The 25,588-nt window shown below is 37.6% G+C and overlaps 1 protein-coding gene and 1 long non-coding RNA gene across 7 annotated transcripts in view; one reads left to right on the top strand and one right to left on the bottom strand.

Moving 5' to 3' along the window:
- ZFY (zinc finger protein Y-linked) overlaps positions 1-18,181 on the top strand; it is a 50,328-nt gene extending 32,147 nt beyond the window's left edge. For 4 of the 6 annotated variants that reach the window (XM_055107039.2, XM_055107034.2, XM_055107037.2 and 1 more), the window contains 5 exons: positions 10,780-10,929; positions 11,196-11,339; positions 12,351-12,503; positions 13,617-13,757; positions 14,486-18,181. In XM_055107039.2, coding sequence (XP_054963014.1) covers positions 10,780-10,929; positions 11,196-11,339; positions 12,351-12,503; positions 13,617-13,757; positions 14,486-15,669 — 1,772 coding nt within the window. In that variant the 3' untranslated portion in view covers positions 15,670-18,181. The remainder of the gene's footprint in view (positions 1-10,779; positions 10,930-11,195; positions 11,340-12,350; positions 12,504-13,616; positions 13,758-14,485) is intronic. The other 2 variants (XM_055107038.2, XM_057301226.2) reach the window with 1 other exon arrangement.
- LOC134729865 (uncharacterized) overlaps positions 2,278-25,588 on the bottom strand; it is a 36,029-nt gene continuing 12,718 nt past the window's right edge. Inside the window, exons 2-3 of the long non-coding RNA XR_010111365.1 lie at positions 17,518-17,607; positions 2,278-2,632 (exon numbers count right to left, since the gene is read on the bottom strand). This is a non-coding gene — a long non-coding RNA (uncharacterized LOC134729865). The remainder of the gene's footprint in view (positions 2,633-17,517; positions 17,608-25,588) is intronic.

Genomic DNA, 25,588 nt, shown 5'->3' with positions numbered 1-25,588 from the left:
TATGACTGGAGACCTTCTGATTGGGCTTTAGAAAATTGCCAAAATGAAATGATGAAAAAACAGATGTAAAAATGATTATGGACAAGATTAGCAGACATGAGAAACAGAAGGCAAAACTTAGATACAGAAAAGAAGAAAACAATTAATATGACAGAAAGCTATGGAAGAAAGCTTTCCTGAAATTAGGAATGATTAGAGTACAGCAATGAAAATGGCAGAGTAAAGAACACTGAAAAACTTCTCTTTTATAAAAATAATGAGAACAATGGTTAAAAAATTATCAGAGTAACATTTTTCAGCACTCTGAAAACTAAATGATTGTAGCAATAGAGGGGGTACTGGATATTGGTGAGATTGTGCCCTTTTAATTTGCTGTTTACATCCACTCCTCCCAAGCTGTACGTTAGCCTTAAAAACTGACATCTGACAAATATAAAAAAAGGAGCAGTCACGGAAGATACAGCGGCTCATGCCTGTAATCCTAGTGGTTTGGGAGGCTTGGCCAGGAGGATCACTTGGGGCCAGGAGTTTGAGACCATCCTGGTCAACATAGTGAGACCCTATCTCTAAAAAAGTTAAAAAATTATATGAGCATGATGGTATGCACCTATAGTCCCAACTACTTGAGGCTGAGGTGGGAGGATCCTTTGAACTCAGGAGATCACGATTGCAGTGAGTTATGATTATGCTACTGCACTTCAACCAAGAGCAACACTCTGACTCAAATTTTTTTTTTTTCTTTTAAACAGTAGTCTGGCAGTTACTGGAGGAGGAAGAAAGGCCCATTTTTAGAGAACTGATATTATTTGACCTGTTGGTGGTGACCTGCAAGACCCACCCTTTTTTTTTTTTTTTTTTTTTGAGACAGAGTCTTGCCCTTTTACCCAGGCTGGACCCCAGTGCTGTGATCTCAGCTCACCACAGCTGCCAACTCCTGGGTTCAAGCGATTCTTGTGCCTCAGCCTCCTGAGTAGCTGGGACTACAGGTGCTGCGCCACCACACCCCAGCTAATTTTTTTTTTTTTTTTGGTAGTGATGGGGTTTCTCCATGTTGGCCTCTCTGGTCTCTAACTCCTAGCCTCAAGTGATATACCCAGCTTGGCCTCCCAAAGTGTTGGAATTACAGGTGTAAGCCACTGCACCCAAGACCTCACTTAGACTATTGACTTAGACTCTGAACTTCTGTAGTATGATCAGCCTTCTCCTTTGGGTTGTTGGTTGAAAATTGTAGAGACAGCTGTTGAACATACTGGTTTTTAAGGCAATTGATACAGTTAGGGCAAACAATAGATACACTAAAGCTTAAAAGGAAAGAAAAGTCCAGTAGTGGAATGAAGAGTCCAGAGGGCTTTGAAAAGCTGGGACATATTCCTGATAATCTTGAATGTGATAATGCCAGGTCTGTGGCCCTGCTAAGGAAAGGCTTGGCAAGGCCTTAGGCTCACACTTCGGGTAATCTTCAAGGGCTGCCCAAATAAATAAAAGCCAGTGTAGAACTATAAACAGCCTGAATGAATATTTCAACATGCATGTGGAGCCAAAAACTGCTGGTTCTACACATCTCTGTCAAGTCATAAGCTGAATATGTATTTTATGTAATTACATAGACTTTTAAATTGCTGCATATGACAAAACACACACACACTTTATAGGATTAGTTTAGGAAAGTCACAGTACTGTTGTTTACTAAGCAGCAGTAACCAGTCATAACACACATTAGGAAAATGAAGAATCTGATTTTCACAGTTGCCAAATTATATTATTTTAAATGTTCAGTTTTCAACAACAACAAAAAATGAGACAGGCACAAAACCAAAAAAAAAGTACAGCCTATACGCAAGAAAAAGCACAGCCAACAGAAATTCATTCTAAGGAAGTCCAGACAGAGTAACTAGAGTAGCTTATAAATCAGTTATATTACATTGTTCAAAGGCCTAATTAGGAAGTCATGTGTAAAGACATAAAGGAAAGTAGGAGAATGATGTCTCATTAAGTGGAGAATATCAATAATCATAAATTAAAAAGAACTAAATAGAATCTGGGGTGGAAAATTATGACAACTGAAATGAAGATTTCACCAGATGAACTCAAAAGTAGATTTAAACAGGCAGAAGAAAGAATCAGCAAACTTGTAGGAACTTCAATTAAGATTATCTCGTTTGAGGAGAAAGAAAAATAAGACAAATTAATATAGTCTTATATAATCTATGGAACGCCATGAAGTAAGCATACCAAGATATACTGTACCATGAGTGAGAGGGAAGAAAGAAATTGGCTTAAAGAATAGTTTAATAATAGCTGAAAACTTCACAAGTTTGATGAAAAACTGTAATCTTCACTTGTAAGAAGTTGTGTGAATTACAAGGGATCCATGTTTAGACACAAGACATTTTATGTTGTCAAAAGACAGATAGATTTTTTAAAGCAGTAAGGTAGAAGTCACTTCTCACATACAAGTCCTCCCTCCTTCCCTCCCTCCCTCCCTTTTCTCCTTTCTTCCTTTCCTTCTCTTCCATCCATCCTTTTTTTTTTTTTTGAGATGGAGTCTTTCTCTGTCGCCCGGGCTGTAATGCAGTGGTATGACTTCGGTTCACTGATGTTGTACAGCCACTGTGACAAAGTTTGGCAATTCCTGGAAAAGTTAAATTTACATAGGATTACCATATGACCCAGCAGCTCTCTTCTGGATATACCCAAGAGAACTGAAAACATATGTCCACAAAACAGTTTATATATTGTACAAATGTTCATAGCATCATTATTCATAGTAGCCAAAGAGTAGCAACAACTTTAATATCTATCAGTTGAATTGATAAAATGTGGTATATCTAATGAAATATTATTTGATCATAAAAAGTAATGAAGCACTGATGAATGCCATAGCATGGATGAACTTTGAAAACATTGTGTTAAAGTGCAAGAAGTGGGTGCAGTATCTAGAATAGGTATGTATGTAAAGTCAAAAAGTATATCGTTGCCTAGTGTTCGTGGATAGTGTTGTGTGGAATAGGGAGTAGTAGCTAAATGGTACAGCGATTTCTTGTGAGGGTGATAGAAATTTTCTGCAATTAGTGGTGTTGCTTGCACAGCTCTGTGAATTTGCACAGCTGTCTGAAAACCCACTGGTTTGTATGCTTTACATACTGTGCAATAGTAACTCATATTATGTGAATTTCCTCTCAGTGCCAAAAAAAAAAAAATTGGAATCTTTTAAGGCAATTCATTTTCTGCTAAGAAATTGAGAGACGAATAAAACTTTTTTTTTTTTTTTTTTTTTCAGATGGAATCTTGCTCCATCACCCAGGCTGGAGTGCAGTGGCTCAATCTCGGCTCGCTGTAACCTCTGCCTCCTGGGCTCAAGAAATTATCCTGTCTCAGCCTCGCGAGTAGCTGGGACTACAGGTGCCTGCCACCATGCTTGGCTAATGTTTGTATTTTCAGTAGAGATGGGGTTTCACCTTGTTGGTCAGGCTGGTCTTGAACTCCTGACCTCAGGTGATCTACCCACCTCGGCCTCCCAAAGTGCTGGGATGACAGGCATTAGCCACCACACCCAGTAAAAACTATTAATAATCATCATTATATTAGTGAACTTAAGGATCAAGAATTATATAGTCACCCACATCAAAATACTCAATGCTATACACAGTGCAACAAAGCCTAAAGTTTCTGAGAAAAGTATAGCTTAATAATTTTATACCCAGACAACTTATTCAAGTCAAAATTACAGGTAGACATTTTCAAACATCCAGGATTTCAGAAATTTTAGCACCCATGTGCGATGGAGTTGCTGCTTGGTACCGTAAACCGAAAGATGAATTAGTAGAAAAAGACTCAAGAATGGAGAACTGATAAAATAATGAGTAGTGATTTTTGAATTAATTTAATGTAAAATTGGAGTAAACATTTATACAAATTAAGGTTATGTAACATGGTAAATGTCTACAAAATATTAACGAAAATATTTGCCGTGGCACGATGTGCAAATATGTTCATGTTTTCACTTTTTTTTTTTTTTTTGAGACGGAGTCTTGCTGTGTCACCCAGGCGGGAGTGCAGTGGCAGGATCTCGGCTCACTGCAAGCTCCGCCTGCTGGGTTCACGCCATTCTCCTGCCTCAGAATCCCAAGTAGCTGAGACTACAGGCGCCTGCCACCACGCCTGGGTAATCTCTTTTTTGTATTTTTAGTAGAGACGGGTTTCACCGTGTTAGCCAGGACGGTGTCAATCTCCTGACCTCATGAACCGTCCGCCTCTGCCTCCCAAAGTGCTGGGATTACAGGCGTGAGCCACTGTGCCCGGTTGTTTTCATCTTTTATAGCAGGTGACAGTAGATAATATCTTTACAATATGATTCCTACCTATTATTTTTATCGTATTTTTCTTAGAGTATTTTAAAATCTTCTCTTGAATTAATAGACATTTAATTGATCATCATTCATATAACAAATTGAATGTTAGATAGTTACTATGGCTAGACAGTATTGTCAAGTCTTGAGATACATCACTGGGCAAAATAGAGATTCCTTTCTCTCATCATTGTGGACTTGTAGTGTGGCTGTACCTATATCAAATTATTTAAATGTATATTAGAATGTGTCTTGGGAAAGTAGAAGAGTTTAATCAAAATGATTGTGAGTTTCAGAGATGGTCAAGGATGCCTTGCTGGAAGGATGACAGTTTGTCGTAGACTTCAGTTTGAGTTGTATCATAAACTTCAAAAAGGAAATGCATGTATTAATCTTAGTAGAGAGGACAGTGACAGTTTGCGTCAAATGCAGCAACTTAGGCAAGTCAGATGAGGACTCAGAATTGGTCATGTATGTCTTTGGTGAACAGATTCAGTGAAATCATGGACAAAAGCTTGATGGAAGTATTAAATAAGTTTAGAGAAAGAATGTGCAATGAGAATCACTGGAGATATGAAACAGTTGCTTGCAGGAGAAGTGGGATCAAGAGGAGATGGAATTTTTGTTTCTTTTAGTGTTGTTTCAAGAGAAAAAGCTTATTTGTTTCCTGATGGGAGTGTTCCTTTACTGAGTGATAGATAAATTGATGGTTTAAGGGATAACTGCAAAAAAACAGAAAAGAGAAGGTATAATTTAGTGCTTATGTGGAGGGATTGTTTTTAAGTGGAAAGGAACATTGCTTGTCTGCGGCAATGTGCAGGAAATACAAAGTTTGTGAATTAGTTGTTGACAGTAGGACAGATGTGGCAGACAGCAGATCATCTTTTCTGTTTTGGGTTCTTCATAAGGTGGGAAATAAGATCAACAGGCAGGCAGTATTGGAATTTTAAGAAAAATATGGCAAATAGCATCTACTCAAGATTCATATTTGTATATTTAAAGATGATGCTATCTACATCATGCTTTTTTTTTCTATCTAGAGTTAGCTGCATAGATGTAGATGCTGACATAAAATTATATCAGGCAGGTTTGTGGTTTTGCCAGCCAAGTATTATGAAATCAGTCAAGGGCATAGGAGTTGAAAAAATATGCAAGAGAACAGTTAGAATGACCAGCCATGGAATTAAGCTGTTATACTTGTTCAAATTGCTATAAAATTTTTGTTTAAAAGTAACATTTCAATTTTAATTTTAAACTTGTATTTGTCCTTTCTGTTCTTTTACTTATATATATGCATTGAGAAATATCTGAATAATATTATTGTAAATTCTATTCGTATTTCAGATGGTTTGTTTTTGAGCACTCTTTAATTTTTTTTTAAGTAGTTTCTTAAATATTAAATGGATCATCTCAAGAAAAAGCTATCTTTTAGGGCAAAGTTGAAGAAGCATAAGGGAATAAATAATAAAATAGTATTGCTTAAATTTGGGGCCCATGAGATATTGGGGACAATAATACTGTAAAGACCAAAGCAGTTTGGGCAGATTTTGGTTGCTAGACTGTGCAATTTGTATTTTACTTGGTAGGAAAAGGAGTGCTAGAGACTAGGGCTGGAGGGTAAAGTAACTGGATCTTTCTTTTAAGAAGACAGAAAATTGATACCAATTTTCTTGATACCATTGATACCAATGTCAGGGTGTTTGGTTGGAAACCTTAGGAGAGAGAAATCAGGTAAACTGTTAGTTTCTGAGGTTGGTGGTAAATGAACTTTAACAACCTGGTTTTGAAAGATGAGACAATTTGAGTGGAGAGGCACAAGCCATGTTCTTGCATTGTAAGACTGCAAAGCAAAAGAATAGCAACGTTTTTATGATATTAATTTAGACAAAATGCAGTCCAGTGGAAATCCAACATCCAATTTTTTTTGTCAGCAAAACTGTAATTCTTTTTCTGAGGAAAACAAAGAGAAGTGAGATAACATGACTAGGTAAAAATTAAGCTGTGAATTATAAAGACAGGCATCCTTCTCATTTCCTCACCTCTCCCTTTCGTAGCTGATTGGCTTGTGTTATTACAGCAGGTTTTACTAGCATTATTGGAATCTTTAACTCCCTAGCTTGTTTCATGCCCTTCCAATTACCTCTCCAGCTTTTACTACTTAGGTTAATTTGTGAATTCTTTCTTGCCCCTGCCTTAAATTGTAATCTCACTGGGACTGTGATTTTCTTTACACTCATGATTTCTTTACAGCTCCTGATTTTCTTTACACTGCAGTTTGCTGATGGCTTCCAAATTGGTGTTGATCTTCAGCTTTCAGAGTTGAATATTCTGTAGGTGGCTTCATATGTCATTCATTCTGTCTTCTCAGTTTATTCTTAAATATGACCCAACTCCAGCCTTTATCCCAATTTATACTACCTCTGTCCTGATTCAAGGCTTCATTATCTGTCACCTAAATGTACTTGAAGCTGTAGTGCCCTGCTTCATTTCTTGGTCTCTTCACATCTGCTTTTTTATAAGGCCAGCAGGATGCTTTGGCAAAAATACTGATCTTAGTGACTGGTCTTTTTAAAAGCAGAAATTATCAGATCTCTGATAAGAATCCCCAAGAGTAGGATACCTTGAAGTCTATTTTGTATACAAGTTCATTCCATACCTGCAGATCTGGTTTTAATCAGATTGAGAAACTTGCAGTCTACCAGAATTAAGTTTGAGCCCCTCTGCCTGGTGCATAAAGTCCTCCATGACCTGGTTTTGGTTTACCTGTAGTTCACATTTCCCACTATGGCCTCATTTGCAGCAGTATTGAAGAACACACTCTCTTACTGTCCTGTCCCCCTACCTGCTGTATCCTTTGCATAGAATAAGTGCCATTCTCTTTCAGTCTACATAATGTACCTTCACTTTTTTTTGTGGCAGCTGTTATTGCACTTTGCAACATTTGCCAAAACATTTCTGACTCCCCAGCCTGTTTTATAGTAATACTCATATGGACACCTTGAAAATTTATAAAATATTATTTCATTGGATGAGAAAATGAATCAATTTTAATAAAAATAATTTACACCAATGTTAACATTAAAGATTGCACTAGAGAGTTCAAAATTAGTATATTTTTATGTTTAAAGAAATTTTAGGCCAAGTGCAGTGGCCTGAGCCTGTAATCCCAGCACGTTGGGAGACTGAGGCAAGTGCATCACTCGAGGTCGGGAAGTTCAAGACCAGCCTGGCTAATATGGCAAAACCCCATCTCTACTAAAAATGCAAAAATTAACAATGCTTGATGGCAATGCCTGTAATCGCAGCTATTTGGGAGGCAGAGGCAGGAGAGTCACTTGAACTTGGGAGTTGCCGTGAGCTGAGATAGCGCCAGTGCACTGCAGCCTGAATAACTGAGACTCCTATCTCAAAAAAAAAAAAAAAGAGATTTTAACTTTTTCTTCTAAGTAATCTTTTAAATTTACTTTAAGGAATCAGCTAGTGTCTAAGTGACATTTTGTTTTGAAGACAAGTGTATATTAAAATGTGATTTGCCAATGTTACTGTATCCAAAATAGACAAAAAACTCTTTTCCCCATTGTTTTGGGTTCTTACATCTTGTGTTTAAGTAGTTAAGTTTTAGTTGCTTTTAGTAGCCCAGTGTTTCAAGTTCTCATATTGTAGGTTAAGTAGTTAGATTTTATAATATCCGTGTTTGTAACAAGGAGATGCTATTTGAAAGTAGTCCGTAATTTCTAGTAAGAAACTAAATTATATCGTCATTGTATTTGTGTTTTTTTAATGTTGGCTTTAGATAATTTTGATTAGACAAATATAGTTTTGGATCTTTTGAAGAACAAGATGGGGAATTTGAAAAGTATGCAGAGATTTCAAAATCTAAATTCTGTGTTTATAAGCCACTGCTGAAAGTTAAGACTAAGAATTTAAAACCTAAAATAGTCAAAACTATTACCATTGCCTTTTGTAAGTAATGCTTATTGTAGTTGAGTTGTGAATACATTTATCTGCTCTACACTAATGGAAAACATCTTTTGTTATACTGTTCTTTATTTCTTATAAAAAATTATTATTGCCTCTAACAATTTAAACTTAACAGCATTCTTCAAACACCAGAGGTTGATGGTGGTTTCTTGTGAATTACATGGATCAAGATTTGAATTCTGGTTTTGCCAGTTACTAGATGTGTGTGACCTTAGATAAATCATTCAAGTTTTCTAAACTTCAGTTTGCTTTACTGTAAAATGTCGACAGTATTATAGCACTTCCTCGTGGAGTTATGAGTATTAAGTAATGCTTTCAGTAATCACTTAATAAAAAGTAACTACATTATTATAATCACATTTTAAAATTATCATCTGTTCACCTGTCTGCTTTTTCACTGAATTACAAATTTCTTGGGTCCATTACTTTTTTTTTTTTTTTTTTTGGAGACAGTCTTTCTCTGTTGCCCATGCTTGCGTGCAGTGGTGAGATCTTAGCTCACTGCAACCTCTGCCTCCTGGGTTTAAACGATTCTTGTGCCTCGGACTCCCAAGAAGCTGGGATTACAGGCATGTGTCATTATGCCCAGCTAATTTTTGAATTTTCAGTAGAAAACATGTTTTGCCATGTTGGCCAGGCTGGCCTCAAGCAATCCACTCACGTCCACCTCCCAAAGCCCTGGGATTACAGGTGTGAGTCACCACGCCTGGCCTTGGGTCAGTTTCTTTTAAAGTTTGCACCTCTAATACTTGCCCAGAGTCTGATTGATAGTTGTGAATCATTGTTTAATTGACTTACACATAAACATTTAGCCAAAAGGATAATGAAATATATTCAGCAGAGGACTACAAAAACAAAACTAAAATGGGAAAGGGGAAATGAAAAAACTTCTTGGGGTCCTGCTCCTCTGTGGTTGGTCTCTTGCTGTGTCATACTGACCAGGTGGGCCCAGAACAGAGAGAACATTACTTAGTGTTTCTCTAATGGACCAAACATTGAAAAATCCAATTTTTGTGATAAATTAAATTGTACTGTGTGCTATGTGTTCATTAGTCTGTGCCACACTTTCTGTTATGCTAAAGATAGTAGTCAGTGCCCACAGTGGTGTGTAGTGTAAGGTTACATTATATGGGGGTTGTATTTTTGGTATTTACTGCAATCCAGAATGTATTTTTTAAGACATTATTTTTTACTTTTGTTAATTTTGAAGTCCCAAGCATAACACCACACTTGATTCCCTTACTGTGTAACACTTAAAAGTTTGTTGTAGATTCCCTGAGCCCACTGTTGGAAATCATATGTTCACTTTATCGGTAAGTAAGGATTCTTTTTTTTTTTTTAATACATAAACATGAAACAGGCTGCCTTAAGTATTTAAGAAGATACTTAAGTATACATCTTACTGTATTTGCCAGCAGTAGACCCAGACTCATTAGAACTCATATATATGTTTTGTGTGTGTGGTTTTTTTAAAAAATGCGTGTGTGTGTAGTGTTAGGTTTGAACAGGTTAATATCAGAATTTACAACTATTTTTATATTTATTTATTTATTTATTCAGACAGTTTCACTCTGTCATCCAGACTGGAGTACAGTGGTGCAATCTTGACTCACTGCAACCTCTGCCTCCCGGGTTCAAGCGATTTTCCTGCCTCAGCCTCCCGAGTAGCTGGTACTACAGGCTCCTGCCACCATGCCCAACTCATTTTTTTGCATTTTTAGTGAGACAGAGGTTTCACTATGTTGGCCAGGCTGGTCTCAAACTCCTGACCTCAGGTGATCCGCTGCTTCGGCCTCCCAAAGTGCTGGGATTACAGACATGTGCCACCATGGCCAGCCAGAATTTATGTTTCTGACAACCATATTTTGATTTTTAAAAAGTTTATGATTCTCATAGAACAGATAAGACAATTGTATTCAGAAGTACTGAATGTTAGGTAATGCTCATAAAATATATTAGGACTAGTGTGTACTGAATTTACTAGTAGGACATTATTTTTCAGATCTTCAAGAACATTGGTAAGCTGGATGCAGTGGCTCAAGCTTGTAATCCCAGCATTTTGTGAGGCTGAGGTGGGAGGATTGCTTGAGCCCAAGAGTTGGAGATAAGCTAGAGAAAACCAGTGAGACCTTGTCTGTACAAAAAAATTAAAAAATTAGCTGAGCATGGTGGCATACGCCTTTTGTCCCAGCTACTCAAGTAGGCTGAGACAGGAGGATCGTTTGAGTTCTGGAGGTCAAAGGTGCAGTGAACTATAATTGTGCCACTGTACTCCAGCCTGAATGACAGAAAAAGAAAAGACCCCATCTCAAAAAATAAAACAGAATACTTGTAATATTGTATGCTTTTACTTTATGATAAACAAAGATGACATACGTCCTTTCATTAGTTTTCTTAAGTTTTAAAGAATCTGCTGTTATGGTTGATGATATATTTTCTGCCTTTTCAGTGGATGATGCTGGCAAAATAGAACATGATGGTTCCACTGGAGTGACCATCGATGCAGAATCAGAAATGGATCCTTGTAAAGTGGATAGCACTTGTCCTGAAGTCATCAAGGTATACATTTTTAAAGCTGACCCTGGAGAAGATGACTTAGGTAAGAGGAAGCTGTCAGCATTTTATACATTGTCATCCAAATGTTTCAACCAAATGGTGTCAAAAAAAGTAAACAGGTTACTTTTGTTCATTGATACTTAACATTTAGTTTAGGTTATTTAGGTTGGAAAATTTGAACTCTTTTCCAAAGACAACTTTTAAGACATATTTTTGATTTAGTAATATAAAAATACACTAAAACGTGTAAGCAAAATATGTGAAAATGAACTCTCAAATAATTTTTGGAGCTTTCATATTCTCTGATAGGTGGAACTGTAGACATTGTGGAGAGTGAACCTGAAAATGATCATGGAGTTGAACTACTTGATCAGAACAGCAGTATTCGTGTTCCCAGGGAAAAGATGGTTTATATGACTGTCAATGACTCTCAACAAGAAGATGAAGATTTAAGTATGTGGCTTTTTAAAAAAAAATTTTTACTTTAAGTTCTGGGGTACATGTGCTGAACGTGCAGATTTGTTACATAGATATACATGTGCCATGGTGGTTTGCTGCACCTGTCAACCCATCATCTAGGCTTTTAAGGCCTCCATCCATTAGGTATTTGTCCTAATGCTCTCCCTCCCCTTGCACCCCACCCCACAGTGGGCCCCAGTGTGTGATGTTCCCCTCCATGTGTCCAGGTGTCCTCATTGTTCAGCTCCCACTTACGAGTGAGAACATGTGATGTTTGGTTTTCTGTTCTTGTGTTAGTTTGCTGAGGATGATGGTTTCCAGCTTCATCCATGTCCCTGCAAAGGACATGAGCTTATTCTTTTTTATGGCTGCATAGTATTCCATGATGTATATGTGCCAGTATGTGGCTTTTTTTGTGGGAGAGAGTTTTATGTTTCTACAACGTGTGTTTTTTTTTTTTGAGACAGAGTCTTATTCTGTTGCCAGGCTGGATGGAGTGCAGTGGAGCAATCTCCGCTCACTGCAGCTTCCACCTCCTGCGTTCAAGCAGTTCTCCTGCCTCAGCCTCCCAAGTAGCTGAGACTACAGGCACATGCCACCACACCCAGCTAATTTTTGTATTTTTAGTAGAGATGAGGGTTTCACCATGTTGGCCAGGATGGTCTCAATCTCTTGACCTCGTGATCCGCCCACCTTGGTCTCCCAAAGTGCTAGGATTACAGGTGTGAGCCACTGTGCCCTGCCCAAGCTGTCGTCTTTTTTTTTAATGTAACCAATATTTGAAAAAAAATAAGCAGCACTGTTGTAGAGATTACTATGTTGCCGTATTCCAAGAAAAGATATCAGTGACTATGTATGTTTTGATAGTTGCTTTATAAACTAATTATGGTGAAAGCCAAGAAATGAATAATTCAACCAATGTTTATTTTTTCCTACTAATGAATTTTTTCTGTGTGATCTCTGTAAACCTAGTCACAAAAAATTTTTTATTTATTTTGTGCTTAGATGTTGCTGAAATTGCTGATGAAGTTTATATGGAAGTGATCGTAGGAGAGGAGGATGCTGCTGTTGCAGCAGCAGCAGCTGCTGTGCATGAGCAGCAAATTGATGAGGATGAAATGAAAACCTTCGTACCAATTGCATGGGCAGCAGCTTATGGTAACTTACATAGAAGCCAGAAGGATTGAGTAGTTTTTGAACATTAATTCACTGTTGAAAGTGGTTTCTGTTGGCCAGGCGTGGTGGCTCATGTTTGTAATCCCAGCACTTTGGGAGGCTGAGGCAGGCGGATCACGAGGTCAGGAGATTGAGACCATCCTGGCTAACATGGTGAAACCCTGTCTCTACTAAAAAATATTTTTAAAAAATTAGCCAGACGTGGTGGCAGGCGCCTGTAATGCCAGCTACTGAGGAGGCTGAGGCAGGAGAATAGTGTGACCCTGGGAGGTGGAGCTTGCAGTGAGCCGAGATTGCGCCACTGCACTCCAGCCTGGGCAGCAGAGCAAGACTCCATCTCAAAAAAAAAAAAAAAAAGAAAAAAGAAACAGGTTTCTGTGGTCTTAGGGTTTCATGATTTAAGCAAACGTAGAGGAAGATTAAATAGTCTCCCTGTTGCCTTTAATTTTAACATGAACTTCTTTTATTATGTAAGAAGTGTGGGAGCTTTCAGTCTAACATTTTAAATCTTGGTTTATAGGTGACACATAACTTTACAATTTTTGGGAGATAGCAGGGAGTCCAGTAGAGCAGCATGCTGCTAGATACGGAAGCTAGGCACTTCCCCTGGTCTTGCCATAAATATGCCCATAAAACACATGGTCTACAATTGGGGGCCAGGTGTAGTGGCTCTTGCCTGTAATCCCAGCACTTTGGGAGTCTGAGGCAGGTGGATGACCTGAGGTCAGGAGTTCAAGATCAGCCTGGCCAATATGGTGAAACCTCCTCTCTACTAAAAATACAAAAAAATGAGATGGGTGTGATGGCGTTGTTCCTGTAATCCCAGCTATTCAGGATGCTGAGGCAGGATAATCGCTTGAACCTGAGAGGAGGAGGTTGCAGTGAGCCAAGATTACACCTCTGTACTCTAGCCTGGGTGACAGAGCAAGACTCTGTCTCAAAAAAAAAAAAAAAAAAAAAAAAAGAATAAAAATAAATAAAGTAAGGACTTTCTGTCATTCATGAGTGTCAGGACTTCTTGTTGTTAATAAAGAATTCCTAATTCTTCAGAATTTATAATGTTGTGTAATTCTGTGTTTTAATGCGCATTGTTAGGTAATAATTCTGATGGAATTGAAAACCGGAATGGCACTGCAAGTGCCCTCTTGCACATAGATGAGTCTGCTGGCCTTGGCAGACTGGCTAAACAGAAACCAAAGAAAAAGAGAAGACCTGATTCCAGGCAGTACCAAACAGGTGAGTTCCACAGGGGTGTTATGATGGAGTTTTAGCTAGTAGGCCACATGTATTTTTATGTGTTGAATTTGAAAGAAAAAATTTCAAAATTCAGTGATATTCATGAATGGTTTTCTTGGATAAGAAGAAACAGTTGTGCATCAACCATTCAGGAAAAAGAATTAAAATCCTCTGGTGATTTTAGTGAAAAGGAAAATAAATTTCTAAAATGTTACCTAACTTTAAGTGAACGAAATTACATGGATCTACTTACACCAGCATAAAGCAGGTATAATTTACAGAGAAGTGGAAGAAGTACCTAGGTTATTTGTAGGACTGATTACTATCCTATGTTGTTTTGAATGCTGCTTTGCATATTAAAATTTATTTATAGGTGCAGTTAAGCTTTACTGTTTGCATATATTTGGCTTGGAGTCAGTCACCAAAGCAGAAATGCTGGACTTGATTTTTATGAGTTATTTGCTACACATTTCTAAATTCATGTTCTTTTGTCACTGCTTGATTGATTTTTTTTTTTAACTGGAGGGGGTGAGATTGGTTCATACTTAACCAAACCAGTTCTCTCGATTAGGACATTATTATAACTCTTAACATTGAAAAGCAGTAAAAGGAATGTTAATAATTTAAAAGTATTTGCCCACTAATGTTCAGAACACAAGCTTTAAAAAATTCATGAGGAGACCAGAAGTTTGATTAAGCACTCATACTGCTTTCTTTTCCTTTCTTAGCAATAATTATTGGCCCTGATGGTCATCCTTTGACTGTCTATCCTTGCATGATTTGTGGGAAGAAGTTTAAGTCGAGGGGTTTTTTGAAAAGACACATGAAAAACCATCCTGAACACCTTGCCAAGAAGAAGTACCACTGTACTGACTGTGATTACACTACCAATAAGAAGATAAGTTTACATAACCACCTGGAGAGCCACAAGCTGACCAGCAAGGCAGAGAAGGCCATTGAATGTGATGAGTGTGGGAAGCATTTTTCTCATGCAGGGGCTTTGTTTACTCACAAAATGGTGCATAAGGAAAAAGGGGCCAACAAAATGCACAAGTGTAAATTCTGTGAATATGAGACAGCTGAACAGGGGTTATTGAATCGCCACCTCTTGGCAGTCCACAGCAAGAACTTTCCTCATATTTGTGTGGAGTGTGGTAAAGGTTTCCGACACCCGTCGGAACTCAAAAAGCACATGCGAATCCATACCGGCGAGAAGCCATACCAATGCCAGTACTGTGAATATAGGTCTGCAGACTCTTCTAACTTGAAAACACATATAAAAACAAAGCATAGTAAAGAGATGCCGTTCAAGTGTGACATTTGTCTTCTGACTTTCTCAGATACCAAAGAAGTGCAGCAACATACTCTTGTCCACCAAGAAAGCAAAACACATCAGTGTTTGCATTGCGACCACAAGAGTTCAAACTCAAGTGATTTGAAACGACATGTAATTTCAGTTCATACGAAAGACTATCCTCATAAGTGTGAGATGTGCGAGAAAGGCTTTCACAGGCCTTCAGAACTTAAGAAACATGTGGCTGTCCACAAAGGTAAAAAAATGCACCAATGTAGACATTGTGACTTTAAGATCGCAGACCCATTTGTTCTAAGTCGCCATATTCTCTCAGTTCACACAAAGGATCTTCCATTTAGGTGTAAGAGATGTAGAAAGGGATTTAGGCAACAAAATGAGCTTAAAAAGCATATGAAGACACACAGTGGCAGGAAAGTATATCAGTGTGAGTACTGTGAGTATAGCACTACAGATGCCTCAGGCTTTAAACGGCACGTTATTTCCATTCATACAAAAGACTATCCTCATCGGTGTGAGTACTGCAAGAAAGGCTTCCGAAGACCTTCAGAAAAGAACCAGCACATAATGAGACACCATAAAGAAGTTGGTCTGCCCTAACAGTGTGTCTACAAGCTTGTAAAGATGTTGGCCTTGAAGCAGAAAATTCATTTTTTAAAGGCAGTCATGTTCACATCCATTACTATACATTGAATTATGCTGTGTAAAAATATAATTATTGCTTCTAGTCCACTTTTCTTTACATTTTATTCAATACGCTGTCCTGAATCCTATTCAGTTTCTTTAATAGATGAGGAAAAATAGCAACAAGCAAGTTGCTTATAATAAAATAATTTGTGATTCTATACTGAATATTCAGTCATAAAAGCTTTACTATTTATTTACGTATTTATTCATGTTGATGGTACTCTTCTAAGACAAAATCAGATTGATAACTATGAAAGTAACATTTTTGACCCATTTCTTCCTACACAAGTGTTTCACATTGGAGACATCTGCTAATATAAATGGGAGGTTTTACTGTCAAGTCCAATTAGCAAAACGTGGTAATAATTTTTTTGTCAATATTTTCAGATTACATGATAAAATTTTACATTTGAGCTTCTAGCATTGATTAACATAGGATATTGACCACGTTTATGTTTAAATTTAATTTTGTTCAGCACACAAAATGTACTTCCCTTAACTTTCATTAATAGTGTTTACATCTTTTGTCAGCACAGCAAACTTTTAGAAAGTATTATTGAAAAGTTTTACTTATTTTTATCTTCTGTTTTCTCTTTGTACTGCTTTGTCTTGCATTGTGTTCCAACACATGAGACTTACTGCACACTGAATTTTGGAGTCTTTTAGAGGTAAATTATGGACTCAGGATTTTTTGAAACTTGGTGTGTAACTCTAAATCTTGTATATGCATCTTAGTTGCTTATTACATATTTACACACACAACCACAAATTTTAAACTTATGATGAAAATTTACAATAACCTGAAAGATCCAGGGATGTATGAGAGCATTTTGTAACTTGTTATTCAGTTACTAAATTTGAGGTGAATAATTAAAAAGAAAAGGACATTAGGAGAGTGAAAATCTTCTCTTCAAATAATCTTTGATAGATAAAAATGGAAAAGATGTTTCTAGATAGAATGTTTTCATACAATTTCAGCTTCATATCATAAATTTTTCTGGAAAGCTATTTCAGACATAGATTTCTTAGTATTTTTCTGAGAATCCTGTGAAGGAACTGTGTCTCTTTGCAAAGTAAGGAGGACTAAGGGAAAATGATGGTACCATGTAACAGAATGAGAGCTAATTCCAAATTAGCAACTTCATCCTGCTTTCTATTTTACATTGAGTAAAGTTTTAAAAAGACAACAGTCAAGTTGATTTTGATTAGAAGATAAAAGTACATAATGAAAATCCATGGCCTTATTTGGAATATATATCACTTTCCAAATTTTATTGTTTATTTGAGAGTTAATAAGTTAATGTTATTAAGCAGTTAATAATTTATATGTATGGATATAATATAAAATGAATTCATATAATTAAAAAGAATTTGGTTAATAAGAATTTGGAGAATGGAAAATACATTTTTAGATTCCTTAATTTGGCTGTTGGTACCTGTGTATTTGGAATATTTTAGGGGATTCGAATTTTTTTTAACCCACATTACAGCTACCTTCTAGCTTTAGTATGGTGGTGCTTCATTCAACTTTTGCTGTCAGGTTTTTATTTTCACCTTTTTCTGTGCCACCAATTCAAAAGTTATAGGATTAGGAAATATAAATTTATATTTGGTGATTGGCAGCCTCTGAAATGTTAGATTAATTTGATCTAGTTCTAAAGTGCTTTAGTCATATATGAATTTAAACCTAGTATCAACCAAAACCATGTAATGGATTTTAAGAACCTGTTAGGCCTTCTTAGCCTTTATACATGTCCCTACCTGATTTTTACTGTCCTTCATGATCCTGTTCTTGAAAACTTCAGTTTGTATTTGAGAATCCTTTAAATCTCCTTCCAATTTGTTTTCTCCCTGAAGTAATATAAAAGGAAGTATTTAAGTGAAAGTTTAAGAGTTTTAAAACATTCTTTAAAATTAATACAGATAGTTAGCTATTTATCTTTTAAAAATAAACTAAAAGGTAAAAAACGTAACACTTTACATATTTCATATTTTTCATATAGTCTGGAGTTATACACAGTTGTTTTGTTTTTAACCACGATATTGAAACCTTTAAAAGGTAATTAAGCATTTGGTCAAGTAAATATAGAACATTTGTATAAAGAAGTGAAATTGTGCTTAATGTTATATACTGTTATTATTTGCAGGCTGGTTTTAATTCTTAATTTGATTAGCAAAGCTAAAAAAGTGGATGTCGAAGTTGAAAGTTTTAAAGAGGTACAAAATCTTACAAGGACATAAATTATTATTTGGTTGAAAAATAGCCTATTAGATATTGTATGTCCCTTCCTCTGTACAAATTGTAAAATACTTAAAATAACTATGAAGAATTCATATAGGAAGTGTGATACTATTGTAAATGTGTATTTGAGAATATGCAAAAATAAAAATATTTTACTGTTAATAAATGTTTACTTGTATATGATACCAATACTAAGTTAACTCTTTCTTTAAAACACGCAGTTTTAAGTCTTAATAAACATAAAACATAGTGGACTATTTTTATTTCCCCACTTAGTTCATTCTGTACATCAGTGGAATACAAAATGCTTTTTATGTAAATATTGGTAACCTTATGAATTTACAAGTAGTATTTCAGAGTACTTGTGCTAGTTGATGAGGCCTTTGCTTAATGTGTTCTTGAAAGTCAATTTTTTGTTTTATCTTTAATGAAAGATGGTTTGGTTAGCATCTGCACTTGCTGAAATAAATTTTCCTTGCATAAAGCTTTTTTTTCTTTTTCTTTTTTTTTTTTTTTTGGTTTTTGTTTTTGTTTTAACAGCAAAGTCTCACTCATTTGCCCAGGCTCAAGTACAGTGGTGTGTGATCTCAGCTCACTGCAGCCTTCAACTCCTGGGCTCAAGCGATCCTCCTACCTCAGCCTACGCAGTAGTTGGGACTATGGGCATGTACTGTCATGCCTGGCTAATTTTTTATTTTTTATAGAGATTGGGGTTGGGTCTCATCATGTTGCGCAGGGTGGTCTCAAACCCCTGGGCTCAAGGAGTCCTCCCGCCTCAGTGTCCCAAAATGGTGCTATTACAGGCATAAACCACTGCACCAGCCCTTAAGTGGTTTTTGAGGGCACTAAGTCCATAGCAGAAGAACCTGCACTAGTTACACATTTGTGTGTCACCTCTTTGTATTCAGTTTGGAGATCTTTAGTGCACACATAATACTGTGGGATGGGTATTATGACAAAAATTAGAAGCTTGGTAGAAGTTAACCAGGAGTCAAACAGATTACAACAAAGAAGACTGAGACTCATAAATTTTTGTGGAGGTAAAATTCACATGATAAAAGTCACTATCTTAAAATGTGTTAAGTGGCATTTAGCACATTCATATGTTACATTTCCATCACCTCTCTTTAGTTGCAAAACACCTTTGGTAAAGATTCTGCAGTTCTTCAACTCTGTAGGAATGTGTTTGTTTAATGGTTCAAACAGTAAATAATTAAAGCCATTAAAATGTTAAAAAAATATGGTGAATGTCACTGGCCAGAGTTGTAAGCCAGATAAGATCATGAATAACTTAGTTGTCTTAGAAAATCTAAATAAACATACCCAATCAGGCCTGTGATTTCACCTAAGATAATTTACTGACTGGTTTTCTGGCAATGTCAATGTCAATTTGATTTTTAAAAATTTTTTATTATTTTTTAACTTCTCAGGAATTCTAGGGTTTTTGTAAAGAAAAGCATTAAGCATTATGACCAATATCTTAAAGGTATGATATTTCGGAAAACTGGTTTTTGAAGCTGGGCCAGGTCAGCATCAGCATTACTTGAATCTTGTTAGATACATAAAATCTTGGACTCATCCTAGACCTACTACATAAAAAAATTGTGCATAGGCACCAGCAGTCAGTTGGTTTCATTGGGAAAAAAAAAATACAATTTCCCATTTAAACCATTTTAAGTGTATATGATTAGTAGTACTAAGAATATTTACATTGTTGTGAATGTTTCTTAACTTTCATATTTGAAACTCAACGTCCGTTAAACAACTTTCCTTTCTCCACTGATGCCCAGGCCCTGGTAATGTTTTTATGAATTTGACTACTTTATTAGAATCATACAGCATTTTTTTGGTGACTGGCTTATTTCACTTAGCAGCCTTGCCTCCTTAATTTTAGAGAAAAGTTTTCAGCCTTTCACCATCAAATAAGGTGTTACCTGTGGGCTTTTAAAAATAATTGCTGGCTGGGAGTGGTGGCTCACACCTGTAATCCCAGCACTTTGGGAAGCTCAGGCGGGTAGATCACCTGAGGTCAGCAGTTCGAAACCAGCCTGGCCAACATGGTGAAAACCCGTCTCTACTAAAAATACAAAAACAACTGGGTGTGGTGGCAGGTGCTTGTAACTCCAGCTAGTTGGGAGGCCGAGGCAGAAGAATTGCTTGAACCCAGGGAGCAGAGGTTGCAGTGAGCCAAGATTGTGCCACTTCCCTCCAGCCTGGGTGAAAGAGGGAGACTCCGTCTCAAGAATAAATAAAATTGCCCCGGGTAGTCATGGTGGCTCATACCTATAATCCTAGCACTCTTAAGAGGCTGAGACAGGTGGTTGGCTTGAAGTCAGGAATTTGAGACTAGCCTGCCCAACATAATGAAACTATGTCTCTACTAAAAATACAAAAATTAGCTGGGCGTTCTGGCACATGTCTGTAATCCCAGCTGCTCAAGAGGCTGAAGCATGAGAATGACTTGAACCTGGGAGGAGGTTGTTGCAGTAAGGTGAGGTTGCACCGCTGCACTCCAGCCTGGGTGACAGAGCAAGACTCCATCTCAAAATAAATAAATAAATAAAAATAATTGCCATCATTATGTTGAGGGTTCTCCCTTCTTCCCTAAGTGTATTTTATAATGAAAAGGTGTGGAATCTTGTCACATGCTTTTTTAATGTAAATTGAAATTAGCCTTTGTCCTTTATTTTTGTTAACATGATGTATTAAAAGGTTTTGCTGAACCATTCTTAAAATCCAGTGAAATCTTACTGGTAATGGTATATAATTGTTTTTGTTTTTGTTTTTGTTTTGAGACCGATTTTTTTCTGTGTTGCCCAGGCTGGAGTGCAATGGTGTGATCTTAGCTCACTGCAACCTCCACCTCCTGGGTTGAAGAGATTGTCCTGCCTTACTCAGCCTCCCGAGTAGCTGGGATTACAGACATCTGCTACCACTCCCAGCTAATTTTTGTATTTTTAATAGAGATAAGGTTTCACCATGTTGTCCAGGCTGGTGTTGAACTCTTGACTTCAGGTGATCCATCTGCCTCGGCCTCCCAAAGTACTAGGATTACAGGTGTGAGCCACTGCACCTGGCTTATGTAATTGTTTATTTTTTTATTTTTTGGAGATGGAGTCTTGCTCTGCTGCCCAGGCTGGAGTGCAATGGTGTGATCTCGGCTCACTGCAACCTCCACCTCCCAAGGTCAAGTGATTCCCCTGACTCAGCCTCTCAAGTAGCTGGGATTACTGGCGCATGCCACTGCACCTGCGCTACCACATCTGGCTAATTTTTGTGTTTTTAGTGGAGGCAGGGTTTTACCACGTTGGCCAGGCTGGTCTCGAGCTCCTGACCTGAAGTGATCCACCCACCTTGGCCTCCAAAATGCTGGGATTACAGGCTTGAGCCACCATGCCCAGTCTGTAATCCTTATAATGTGCTGTTAAATTCAACCTGCTTGTATTTTACTGAGAATTTTTGCATAGATTTTTGTTAGTGATACTGGTCTGTGATTTTCTTTTTGTCTTTATGTGTTTAAAAAAATTTTTTTTTTGGACACAGGGTCTTGCTCTGTTGCCCAGGCTGTAGTGCAGTGGTGTGATTGCAGCTGACTGTAACCTCGAACCCCTGGGTTCAACTATCCTGCCATCTGAATAGCTAGGACTGCCAGTGCTCACTATCATGCCTAACTAACTTTTTACAATTTTTTTGTAGAGACAGGGTTTCCCTAAGTTGCCCAGACTTGTCACAAACTTCTGGACTCAAGCAATCCCCATCTTAATCTCCCAAGATGCTGAGAATATAGGCATAAGCCACCATACCTAGCCTTGTTTATGTCTTTATCTGGTTTTGATAGCAATGTAATACTGGCGTCTTTATATGAATTTCAGAGTGCTTCCTCCTTTAGGATTATTGTTAATTTCTTTTTATTTTTTTAAAAATTCATTTTTATCTTAGATTCAGGTGTATTTGTACAGGTTTGCTATAAGGGTGTATGTGTAGTGTTGAGGTTTGGGCTTCTACTGATCCCATCAGCCACATAGTGAAGATAGTACCCAATAGGAAGTTTCTCAGCCCTTGCCCCACTCCTTTACTCCCTTCTTTTGGAGACCTCAGTATGTGTTGCTTCTATCTTTATGGTCATATTAACCTATGATTTAGTTGCCACTATAAGTCAGAACATGTGACATTTGGTTTTCTGTTTCTGCATTAGTTTCCTTATGATAATGGCCTCTAGCTGCAACCATGTTGCCACAAGGACATGATTTCATTCTTTATTGTGGCTGCATAAAATTATTTTTAAATGTTTGATAGAATTCTCCAGTGAAGCCATCTCACTGTGGGCTGTTCTTTGTTCAGATTTTTATTTCTGATTCAATCTTACTAGTTACTGGTTTGTTCAGATTTTCTATTTCTTTGTATTTACTCGTGGTAGGTTGTGTGTTTCTAGCAATGTATTTTTTTTTTTAAAGACAGAATCTCACTCTGCCGCCCAGGCTGGAGTACAGTGGCAGTATGTCTGCTTACTGCAACCTCTGGCTCCGGGACTCAAGCAATTCTTCTACCTCAGCCTCCCGAGTAACTGGGATTACAGGTGTGCATCACCACCCCTGAGTAATTTTTTTGTATTTTTAGTAGAGATGGGGTTTCACCATGTTGGCCAGGCTGGTCTCAAACTGACCTCAGGTGATACCTGCTTTGGCCTCCCAAAGTGCTGGGATTCCAGGCATGAGCCACCACACCCAGCCTATTCCTTCTGATTTATCCAATTCCTTGGTGTAATTTCTATTCATTGTATTCTCTTTACTCCTTTTCATTTCTGTGGCATCACTTGAATTACCCTTCTTTCATTTCTAACTTCAGTTATTTGAGTCTTTTTCTTAATGTAGGCAAAATTTGCCAATGTTATTCATCTTTTCAAAAAATGAATTCAGTTTTGTTGATTTTTCTACGATTAAGCTTTTTTTTTTTTTTTAAATGGAGTCTCGCTCTGTCACCCAGGCTGGAGTGCAGTGGTGTGATCTTGGCTCACTGCAAGCTCTGCCTCCTAGGTTCACACCATTCTCCTGCCTAAACCTCTCCAGTAGGGGGACTACAGGTGCCCACCACCACGCTGGCTAATTTTTTTTTTTTTTGTATTTTAAAAATATTTTTAGTAGAGACAGGGTTTCACCATGTTAGCCAGGATTGTCTCGATCTCCTGACCTCATGATCCGCCTGCCTCGGCCTCCCAAAGTGCTGAGATTACAGGCATGAGCCATCGCACCCAGCCCCTTATTTTTAAATAACATATAAGAGTTATACATATTTTGGAGTACATGTGATATTGTTTGTACATATTTTGGAGTACATGTGATATTGTTAGGTAGTTGGTTTGAGGTCTTTCTTCTTTTTTGATAGATGTATTTACAGCTGTAAATTTACCTCTCTGCAACTACTTTGATTGTATCTCATGTTGTGTGTCCCAGATATTGTGCTTTCATTTTAGTGTGTGTCAAGGTAATTTTTCTTGTAACTTCTTTAGCTTCATTGGTTGTGTGGTTTTGTTTTTGACACTGGCTTTTGCTCTGTTGTCTAGGCTGGCCTTCAGCTCCAGGGCTTGAGAACTCTTACTTCCAACTCAGCCTCCCAAGTAGCTGGGACTACAAGTGAGTGCTATTGTGCCAGGCTTTCCATTGGTTAACAGTTTGTTGCTTGGTTTCCACACATTTGTGAATTTTCCAGTTTTCCCATTGCTCTTGATTTTTAGTGCATCATATTGTGCTCAGAAAACACACTTTGTATAATTTGCTTTTAAAATTTGTTAAACTTGTTTTGTGACCAAATATATGGTCTATTCTAGAGAATGTTCAATGTGCACTTTAGAATACTGTATATTCTGCTGTGGTTGTGTGGCATGTTCTCTATATATCTGGTATGTCCAATTGGTGTACAGCATTTTACCAGTCCTGTTTCCCCATTGATTTTCTATTTAATTTTTCTACCCATTATTGAAAGTGGTCTAATGATGCCTCCTATATTATTGTCTTTGTTTCTTGTTTTTATGTCTGTCAACATTTGTATCACATAGTTAAGAGCTCTGATATTTAGTGCAGTATATTTATAATTGTTATATCTTCTTTTAATTTTTATTTTAAGTTCATGTGCAGGTTTATCACATAGGTACACTTGTTTCATGGGGGGTTTGTTGTACAGATTATTTCATCACCCAGGCATTAAGTTGAGTACGTATTACTTGTTTTTCCTGATCCTTTCCCCACTCCCATCCTCCATTGCTCTGGTAGGCCCCAGTATGTATTGTTCTCCTCTATGTGCCCATGTGCTCTCATCATTTAGCTCCCACTTATAAGTGAGGACATGCAGTATTTAGTTTTCTGTTCCTATATTAGTTAGCTAAGTATGATGGCCTCCAGCTCCATCCATGATCCTGTTCTTTTTTTTTTTTTTTTTTTTTTTGAGACAGAGTCTCACTCTGTTGCCCAGGCTGGAGTGCAGTGGCACCATCTCAGCTCACCACAACCTCCGCCTCCTGGGTTCAGGCGATTCTTCTGGCTCAGTCTCCCAAGTAGCTGGGACTACAGGTGCATACAATCATGCCCGGCTAATTTTTGTATTTTTAGTAGAGACAGGGTTTTACCATGTTGTCCCGGCTGGTCTTGAACTCCTGACCTTGTGATCCACCCACCTTGGCCTCCCAAAGTGCTGGGATTATAGGCATGAGCCACTGAGGCCAGCCTGATCCTGTTCTTTTTATGTGGCTGCATAGTATTCCATGGTGTATATGTACCACATTTTCTTTATTCAGTCTACTATTGGTGGACATTTAGGTTGATTCCATGTGTTTGCTATTGTGAAAAGTGCTGCAATGAACATACACATGCATGTGTCTTTATGATAGAAGGATTTATAATTCTTTGGGTATATACCCAGTAATGAGATTGCTGGGTCGAATGGTAGTTCTACTTTTCCTTTTATGAGGAATCACCACACTGTTTTCCACAATGGCTGACTTAATTTACACTCACACCAACAGTGTATGGGCCTGTCATTTTCTCCACAACCTTCCCAACATCTGCTGACTTCTTAATCATAGCCATTCTGACTGGTGTGACTGGTTTCTCACTGTGGTTTTGATTTGCATTTCTCTAATGATTAGTGATGTTGAGCTTTTTCTCACATGTTTGTTGGCTGAATGTATGTCTTCTTTAGAAAAACATCTGTTCATGTCCTTTGCTTATTTATTTATTTATTTATTTTGAGACAGAGTCTTGCTCTGTCACCCAGGCTGGAGTGCAGTAGCGCTATCTCAGTTCACTGCAAATTCCACCTCCTGGGTTCACGCCATTCTCCTGCCTCAGCCTCCTGAGTAGCTGGGACTACAGGTGCCCGTCACCACGCCTGGCTAATTTTTTCGTATTTTTAGTAGAGACGGGGTTTCACCATGTTAGTCAGGATGGTTTTGATCTCCTGACCTCATGATCCACCCACCTCAGCCTCCCAAAGTGCTGGGATTACAGGCATGAGCCACCACGCCCGACCCTTTGCTTACTTTTTAATAGGGTTGTTTTCTTGTTTTAAGTTCCTTATAGAGCTGGATATTACACCTTT

Source organism: Pan paniscus, chromosome Y, assembly GCF_029289425.2.
Source record: "Pan paniscus chromosome Y, NHGRI_mPanPan1-v2.0_pri, whole genome shotgun sequence".
NCBI lineage: Eukaryota > Metazoa > Chordata > Mammalia > Primates > Hominidae > Pan > Pan paniscus.
The sequence above is the reverse complement of the archived record's forward strand: the minus strand, read 5'-3'. Positions and strand labels throughout refer to the sequence as shown.